This window comes from Triticum dicoccoides, chromosome 5B, assembly GCF_002162155.2.
Source record: "Triticum dicoccoides isolate Atlit2015 ecotype Zavitan chromosome 5B, WEW_v2.0, whole genome shotgun sequence".
Lineage (NCBI taxonomy): Eukaryota > Viridiplantae > Streptophyta > Magnoliopsida > Poales > Poaceae > Triticum > Triticum dicoccoides.
In genome coordinates this window covers 400,672,608-400,682,095 of record NC_041389.1, presented here as the reverse complement: position 1 = coordinate 400,682,095, position 9,488 = coordinate 400,672,608, and the positions used below count along the sequence as shown (strand labels likewise).

Below are 9,488 nucleotides of genomic sequence, written 5' to 3'. Positions count from 1 at the left end.
TAACAATCCATATTGCAATAAATATTGATATAAAAACATGATGCAAAATGGACGTATCAATTCCCCCAAGCTTAGACCTCGCTTGTCCTCAAGCGAAAGTCGAGATCGATAATCATGTTCACATGTTTTGAGATACATATGTCGATAAAATAAAATACGAACATGAGGCATCATGATCATCTTTAGAACAACAATATGTTGTCATATAACTTGTTATGCTAGAGTGATAATTCATTCACAAAGTAAAGTATGAATCAAAAACTTTATTGAAAACCAACAAACTATGATCTCAGTCATTGAAGCAATCGCAATTTATCATAACATCAGAAAGAGTCAATTAGGAGCTTGTCTAGCAAGTCCACATACTCAATCATCTTTAGTCTTTCATAATTACTAACACACATGCGATACTTATGAGATCAAAGCCTCAACCGGACATAGACAAAGATAGGGCTTATAACTTTGCCTCCCAACCTTTTACCTCAAGGGTAATGTCAACAATAATAATCTATAATCACCTACATCTGAGTGGATATATGTGTCTAGATCTTTCCCTAACACATGACACTTGCCAAAATAAAAAAGCAAAATATAGGGAATGGTGAAGATCACCATGATTCTTGCATAAAGGTAAGTACTTAAAAAAGTAAAAGATAGGCCCATTCGCAGAGGGAAGCAGAGATTGTCATGCGCTTTTATGGTTGGATGCAGAAAATCTTAATGCAAAAGAACGTCACTTTATATTGCCGCTTGTGATAAAGAAATTTATTATGCATTCGGTCGCTTTTATTTCTTCCATATCACAAGCTCGTATAAAGTTTATTTTCCTTGCACTAAAAGATCATACATATTTTAGAGCAATTTTTATTGCTTGCGCCGATGACAAATTACTTGAAGGATCTTACTCAATCCGTAGGTAGGTATAGTGGACTCTCATGGCAAAACTGGTTAATGTTTGGACGCACAAGTAGTATCTCTACTTGGTGAATTTTTTTGGCTAGTATGAGGTGGAAGCAAGCGTCATGATCCATAACAATATAACTTCTGTTCGAAAATAAGCAAACATAACTCATTGTATTGTCTTCCTTGTTTAAAATCAACTTCTTAGCATATACTATTTTAATGAGTGCTCACAATCATAAAAGATGTCCAAGACAATATATTTATATGTGAACCCCTCTTTCTTTATTACTTTCTTTTAATTGCAACAATCACCAAAACTATGTTTGGCAACCCACAACAAGTTTCAATCCACATACTTCTTATATGTGAAGTCATCAATCTTCATAAGATTATTATATAATTTTTTTATTTCTTTTGCTCTTTTTCTTCTTTTCCAAGATCAAAGCAAGAAAGCAAAACCCTTACTCAAAACTACTCTTTATTAATCCATGCAACGGTTTAACGACGATGACAAACGGCTCTAGGGCGCTGACCATTAGGGGCACGTGCATGAAGACTTCCCGGCTATCATCGACAAGGTCAAGCCGGCTCCTGTAGGGGAGCGACGACAACGGCGCGTCGGCGGCTCGTTCTAGCGGCAGTAGTGGTTGTTTGGGGTCTTGAAATCTCAATGCAATTTTTATTATGTTTGAGATGCTTTGTACTTCTGCTGAACTTTGATAAAAGATCTGAATCATTTTCGAAAAAGAGGTAGTCTAAAACCTGAATCTATTTGTCACTGTACTGACATGATACATGAAGAATAGACCGGATGTTGTTAAAAAAACGAAAAAGAGGAAGCGGAGGGAGAGTACTTCTTGGGCAGTTGGGCTCAGCATCAGCGGAAGCGTAGAAGCAACAAACAGAGCCACGGCAACTCGAGTCAGTCATCCGACGGCCCGCACGGGCTGACGGCAGTACGCAGGGGGGGCTATTCGGTCATTCCGCCGTCTTGCTGGCCGTCGTCGTGGTTCCTCCCCCAACCCCACGGCCGAGGCGCGGGCACTCACCACCGCGCTCAAGTGCCAGTGACCTCACCGCCTCCCGCCCTTTTTAAACTAGTGCTCCCGAGGTCCGGCTCACCACCGCCGCGCTCCCGCTTCCTTCCCCGCCCCAACCCCCATGGGCAGCAAAACCCTAGCAGCATCCCCCCGACAGGCGCACCAACCGGTTGGTACTGCGCGGCGTAGCACGTAGATCCCGCCCCCGCGCCGACCGGATCCGATGGCGGAGATCGCCGTCGGCGTCTCCTCCCCGCGCGCCTCCGTCGCGGCCGCCGCCGCCGCAGCGGCGGTGCTGGCCTCCGCCGGCCCGGCGGTGCTGTCCTCCCCGCGCGCCGCGCTAAGCCGGGGCACGCACCAGTTCCACCACCGGCGGTGGGCGCCGCCGACGATCTCGCCGTCCTACAGGGCGTACCTGGTCGCGCTCTGGCTCGTCGGCTTCGTGCTCGTCTTCCTGTGGCAGAACACCTCCATGGGCCGCCTGCGGCTCTACAACCGGCCGCCCATGCCCAAGCGCGCGCCGTCTGCCGCTGCATCGATGGGCCAGTGGGTGGCCTCGCCGCCGGTGTACGACTTGAAGGAGTTTGGGGGCATCGGGGACGGGCGCACGCTCAACACGGCTGCCTTCGAGGCCGCAGTGGCAGCCATCTCGGAGAGGGGCGGCGGGAGGCTCACCGTGCCTGCCGGCCGGTGGCTCACCGCGCCGTTTAACCTCACCAGCCACATGACGCTCTTCCTCGCTGCTGGCGCTGAGATCCTCGGGGTCCAGGTGAGGCATTTCAGCTGCACTTTCCACCAGCTTGCTTAATTTTACACTCACACGTTTTGACAAGGTTGTATGACCAGTCACAAGTGTAGTCGTGGTATAGTTAAACACTTAAACCATATGATGAATTAATGACTCACATTAACTTTAGAATAACACTGGTCCTGTCCACTCATGCTTAGCCTGTAAAGGAATTATAATGATGTCATTTTGTTTCAACCTTACAGAAAGACTAGGATGTTGCTTACTTATCATCTGGCTGTAACTTTTACAGTTTGGTGCATTTTCTTCCAATGAATCAACATTGACAGCTTATTGCGTTACTTACATGTAAGGATGAAAGATACTGGCCATTGATGTCTCCATTACCATCATATGGATATGGAAGAGAGCACAAGGGACCTCGATATGGGAGTCTCATACATGGTCAAGACCTGAAGGATGTGATTATAACCGGTAGGTAGTATTGTATGTTTCCTTTATTGCATTTTAACGCTCATGAGAGTGTGAATTTTATGTTTTTTCTTTATATGCTTACTTGCTTCATTTCAATGCTTAATTATTACTTTGAACTTTGTCTTTGTATTCTGAATTAAAGCAAGGATTGACTGCCATCACATTATGGCGTGTGTGGCCTTTAAATTAACACCCTAATTGCGAAACGTAGGAACATAAGTGAAATTGGTAAAATGAAGTATCAGTATTTGCGACCACCTACCTTATAAATCATCTTTTAAGTCCCACCGTGAAAGTATGTTGGATGATCCTATGTTATGAGGCCTCCTTTTTAGTATTTTGAATATAAGACCAACGGTCTTGTTGGTTATTCATGGGAAGATATTGTTACCTGTTACCAGAATAATCATGAATGTGTAGCCATGATTCTAATGTGCCAATTTAATTGCTAAATATTCTTTCTGTCAGCCTTTTTGTCCTCAAATTGGCCAGACATTTCGTTAGCTGAGACTCATCATCTCTTTATCTGTATAATAGGTCATAATGGCACTATAAATGGGCAAGGCCAAAGTTGGTGGATCAAATTTCGCAAGAAACTCCTCAATCACACCAGGGGTCCTCTTGTTCAGCTCATGCGGTCAAGTAACATTACTATTTCTGACATCACATTACGTGATTCTCCCTTCTGGACACTTCATCTATATGACTGCAAGGATGTCACAGTCTCGGGAACTACTATTCTGGCTCCAATTGCTGGGGCTCCAAACACCGATGGGATAGATCCAGGTCATTTTCCAACTTTTGCGGTTTACTTGATTCCTGAGCTCTTATTCGCTTCAGCCACAGCTCACATTGTTCAATGACTGGATAACAATCTAGCCTCTTTATGAACCCTACAACTTTGTACTTCCATGTTATCTTGGTTTCTTAACTTCTTATTATATGATTTGGAACATTTTATACAACACTCAGATTCTCAGTTGCGCTTACTGCTTATGCAGATTCTTGTGAGAATGTGATGATTGAAAATTGCTATATTTCTGTTGGTGATGACGGGGTAGCTATAAAGAGTGGTTGGGATCAATATGGAATTGCTTATGGGCGTCCGTCTACTAACATCACTATTCGCAATGTCATAATCCGCTCCATGGTCAGGTAATTCATTTGTTTTGGTTCACTGTGTTAGCCTATCTGTTAATTTATAAGTTGAGTGACTTGTTAACTTGATTGGTGAATAAGAACGTTAATAGTACCAAAATGCAGCTTTTCATGTACAGTGAATTACTCTGAAATGTATGGGTGTTACTAGTCAAAGTTTGTCAGATCAGCTTGATTGCGTGTTTAATCTCTTTTCCCTTCTGGACAGTGCTGGCGTGTCTATAGGAAGCGAGATGTCTGGTGGTGTCTCAAACGTTTTGGTAGAGAACGTCCACATTTGGAGTTCGCGGCGAGGTGTGAGGATAAAGACTGCCCCTGGAAGAGGGGCCTATGTAAACAACATCGTCTACAGAAACATAACCCTAGAAAATGTCCGTGTTGGCATCGTGATAAAGACCGACTATAATGAACACCCAGATGAACGGTTTGACCCGAAGGCAGTTCCCGTTGTCGGCAACATCTCGTATACGTCAATCCATGGGCAAAGGGTGCGGGTACCCGTCAGGATACAAGGGAGCGCAGAGATCCCCGTGAGGAATGTTACTTTCCATGATATGTCGGTTGGCATACTTGACAAGAAGCACCATGTTTTCCAGTGCTCCTTCGTCCAGGGGCAGGTCATCGGCTATGTTTTCCCTGTGCCCTGCAAGAACCTGGACCTGTACAATGAGCGGCGCGAGATGGTTAAACAATCGACACTGCAGAACATTTCAGATATCGACTACAGTTTCTGACACGGTGGTTCTTTTCACTGTATTATTTAGGAGTATCCAGTGATGAGCTTAGTCTTGTTTTACTGCATACACAGGAAATTTTGGTTGTAGCTGTTTACATACCCCTCTGTCTAAGGCATGTATTTAAGGAGGCCGGGGCTTGTCTATACTGTGTCATAGAATGATTCAGCTCGTTTCCCATTTCAGCCCTGTATTTCTACACATCTACACACCAATTAAGCAATTAAGACTTCACGAACAATGTTAACACTAGGTGTTTTTTATGGTCGTTTTGCAAAGCTCACTCTGTCAAACGGTCTTCAAAATAACGTCAGTACAACTATAGAGGTAAAACACCTTGTCCCTTCTGGAACAAATCTTATTGCGCTAGTCTTTTGGTGAAGCAATGGCAGCACAGCTTCTTTTGGTTTGATTTTGTCTGGCTTTAAAATTATATATGAAAAAACAGGGGAGTATTCTTTGTTTTCTTTCGCAGCATGCTCTCTGATTTATAGATTCACAGGGGGTGAGAACTGAGAACCAACTTTTATTTTATGAGGGAGGCGAGAACCTACCTTAGTTGACTGAGAAAGACAATGATTTGTGACACTAAGTACTAGTGTCTTTGAAATGTAATATTAATCAACTTTCCTTTTGTCAGGGATACATTTGGTAAAAAAATTGGTCAAGTATCTTTTGAAGTTTTTTTCCCAATTGTCAAACAGTACTTAGTCCGTCCAAACAAATTTAGGGTGAGTAGTCAGTCAAGTTTCTTTTTTCACTATCTCAAGCTGTTTTAGTTTGCAAAAACGTCATGTATTATGGACGGAGGCAGTAGTTTCTTTCATTCCCACAGAAAAAAAAAACGTTAGTTTCTTCCAGTGACATCGAGAAGGCTGTAAACAACGAACGGGCATCCAAGTTAGAAAAAGCCCACGGGCCAATTTCTACGATAGGAAAAACTTGGCAGTTGGCACACCTGTTGCTAAAAAAAAAACCTGTTGCTAAAAAAAAAACAGTTGGCACACCTGGCCACGCGTCATTGGCTGGCGGTCGATCAGTGCAGCGCCCTCTCTCCCTCCCTATCCTCAGCTCCAAGCAGATAACCCGCTCGCGGGCGCAGTGCAATTTCCGCCCCTCTCTCCCCGGAATCCTCCATGGCGACTCCTCTGCCCACTGGCTCATTCGCAGCATGCAGCCTCCAACCAAGGTAATCACCGACACTCCGGTTAGTCCCTGTCCGAAACATCCGGGTTTCCTGCTAGCCTTTTTTGCTGAACCTTCGCCTTTTCTGGTCGAGCTAGTATCCGGGCGCTGCATGCACCGAAGCCGCCGCTGCAGAATGCTGCTGCGGCAGCGTGCGCTGCCGTCCGTCGGGGCTGCGGCCACCGTACTGGCGCGACCAAGAGCAGCCTGTCCACGGTGTGCGAGCCGCTGGGGCCCGACCGGCCCGTCTGGTTCCCCGGCACCGCTCCTCCGCCGTGGCTCGACGGCAGGTAGGTAACTGGACCGAGTTCATACCATGCATAGTTCGAGGAAAATACGTGCTGAATTTCATTTCGTCTCTGGCATTATTCCTGTGCTGCCATTCCCCTTCAGCCTTCCGGGAGACTTCGGATTTGATCCTCTCGGATTCGGATCGGAGCCGGAGTCGCTGCGGTGGTTCGCGCAGGCGGAGCTGATGCACGGCCGGTGGGCGATGCTGGCGGCGGCCGGGATCCTGGTCCCGGAGATCCTGCACAAGTGGGGCTTCATGGAGGAGTTCTCCTGGTACACCGCCGGCGAGCGCGAGTACTTCGCGGACCCTTTGACGCTCTTCGTCACCCAGGTGGCGCTCATGGGGTGGGTGGAGGGCCGGCGGTGGATGGACTACCTCAACCCGGGGTCCGTCGACATCGAGCCGCGGTTCCCCAACCGCAAGAACCCCACCCCGGACGTGGGGTACCCGGGGGGCCTGTGGTTCGACTGGGGCAACTGGGGCCGCGGCTCGCCGGAGCCCGTCATGGTGCTCCGCACCAAGGAGATCAAGAACGGCCGCCTCGCCATGCTCGCCTTCGTCGGCTTCTGGTTCCAGGCCGTCTACACCGGCCAGGGCCCCCTCGACAACCTCTCCGCGCACCTCGCCGACCCCGGCCACTGCAACATCTTCTCGGTACGTAGCCGTACACACATGGTTGGCTACTTAACTCTCCATTGCCAGTATGGTTTGCTTCTGTGATTCTCATGCAGATCATTTTATGTCATGGGGCACTGTGCAGGCATTCACTTCCCACTGATCGTGGCAGAGTGGCGAACGGCGTTGCTCACGCAGAGGGTTTTTGCCGTGAACCTGAGCACTTTGGCTTTGGTGTGTCATCTAGCCCTTTGGAAAATGTGAATATTACAGTGCACCGGAAGAGGGGAGTGGGCCGGGGAAGATGCTTACCAGTACACCTCTGTATAATGAAATACTCCCACTAGGCCAAAACAAAATTCTACTACTACCACAGGCCACATTAACATCAGAATCGCACAGCTGTTATACTTCTTGATACGCGTAATTTTCTTCTTGGTTAACCCTAGACACCTATTTCTATGACCTTGAATAGAAAACTGAGAGAGTCAGATAGGCTGCTACGAACCCAAGGCCAGAGGCAACGTGTGCAGTGTAAAACAAAAGGAAGAATGATGTGGTCGATGCAGGCCATGCGCGCCGCTCGAGTATGATATTGAGCCAGCCGTGAGCTCATTTAGAAACTCGTACCGAGCTATCATGTCGTCCCTTGAGCTAGACGATGCGTCAATGGTCGGCGCAGTTCATAAGGATATCCGGTACAACTTTCTCAACAACCAGCAAGTCATTCAAGAGCCGACGAAGCCAATTAGCTTCGACCGTAGCTATATCTAGTGTTGGGAGTTCTGCTTTCATTGTTGACCTCGTTAAGATGGTCTGCTTGCAAGACTTTTAAAAAACAACGCCACCATCATGAGTGAACACATATCCGCTCGTGGTCTTTATCTCATCAGCATCCAAGATCTAGTTTTAGTCACTATACCCTTCAAGCATCTTTGGGTCCCAGTGTAGTGAATTCCATAATTCACAATGTCTTTCAAATAACGCATAACTCTCTCTAGAGCTTTCCAATGATCAGCTCCCGATTTTGAACCAAATCGGCACAGTTTGCTGACAGCAAAAGAGATGTCAGGTCTTGTAGCACTTGCTAAATACATAAGCGAGCCAATAATATGAGAATATTTCAATTGATCTATAGCAATTCTTCAATTCTTTCGAAGCAACATGCTAGCATCATATGATGTTGGAGAGGGCTTGCAGTCACTATAACCAAAGCGACTCAAGATCTTTTCCACATAGTGAGATTGAAGCAATGTAATTCCACCATCATCATTTCTCAATAGCTTGATGTTCAGAATAACATCAACTACTCCTAAATCCTTCATCTCAAAACAATGAGATAGAAAATTCTTGGCCTCCTTAATAACATTTAGATTTGTTCCAAAAATCAATATGTCATCAACATACAAGCAAAGAACAACTCCCTTGCCCCACCATGGCGATAGTATACACATTTATCAGCTTCATTTACAACAAACCCTGTATCTGTTAAATTTTTTTCAAACTTCTCATGCCACTGCTTAGGTGATTGCTTAAGTCCATACAAAGACTTCAACAATTTGCACACCTTTCCTTCCTGACTGTCCACTATAAACCCATCTGGTCGTTCCATGTAAATTTCCTCATCCAACTCTCCATTTAGGAAAGCAGTCTTAACATCAAATTGATGAAGGAGAAGACCATGTGAGGCGGCTAGTGAAAGTAATACTCGAATAGTGGTAAGTCGAGCCACGGATGAGTAAGTATCAAAGAAGTCTTCACCTTCCTTTTGAGTATAACCCTTGGCCACGAGTCGTGCCTTGTACTTCTCAATAACACATCATGCCTAAGCTTCTTCTTGAATACCCATTTGTACCCTATAGGTTTGCACCCCATAAGGATGACCAGTGATCTCCCAAGTTTCATTTGCCAAGATGGAATCCATCACTACAGACTGTTTCCTTTCAGTGGTCAGCATCTTCATATGCATAGACTTAAAAATAGAACTCGGAGTGTCATCTATGCATGAGATACACAAGAAAATCATCACCAAACCACTTTGCAGTCCTCTGTCGCTTACTCCTTTTAGGAGTCTCATTATTGTCCTCCACAAGATCTTTAAGATATTGCATCAGAATGGTAGGTTCAGAAATTGTAACTAAGTCATAACTTGACGAGCTAGGCATCTCCTGATTTGACGAGCTAGCCATATCCTTCATATCAAAGAAAGTCACGTCATTCGACTCCATGATTGTACCGACATGCATGTCTTACAATCAAGAATCTATAACCAATCCTATGAAAAGCATACCAAAGAAAAACACATTTCACAGTTTTTGGTCCAAGCGTGCGCTTCTTTG

The 9,488-nt window shown here is 45.7% G+C and overlaps 2 protein-coding genes across 2 annotated transcripts; both read left to right on the top strand.

Annotated features, from left to right (window-relative positions):
• The first annotated feature begins 1,828 nt into the window (after positions 1-1,828).
• LOC119309474 (probable polygalacturonase) lies at positions 1,829-5,302 on the top strand. The gene is made up of 5 exons (XM_037585466.1): positions 1,829-2,712; positions 3,045-3,165; positions 3,703-3,951; positions 4,167-4,320; positions 4,532-5,302. The coding sequence occupies exons 1-5, from the start codon at positions 2,167-2,169 to the stop codon at positions 5,055-5,057; spliced, it is 1,596 nt and encodes a 531-aa protein (XP_037441363.1). The 5' UTR covers positions 1,829-2,166; the 3' UTR covers positions 5,058-5,302.
• A 786-nt stretch (positions 5,303-6,088) lies between these two features.
• LOC119309475 (photosystem I chlorophyll a/b-binding protein 6, chloroplastic-like) lies at positions 6,089-7,592 on the top strand. Its single transcript, XM_037585468.1, has 4 exons — positions 6,089-6,246; positions 6,341-6,532; positions 6,636-7,188; positions 7,295-7,592. The coding sequence occupies exons 1-4, from the start codon at positions 6,194-6,196 to the stop codon at positions 7,310-7,312; spliced, it is 816 nt and encodes a 271-aa protein (XP_037441365.1). The 5' UTR covers positions 6,089-6,193; the 3' UTR covers positions 7,313-7,592.
• The last annotated feature ends 1,896 nt before the right edge of the window (positions 7,593-9,488 follow it).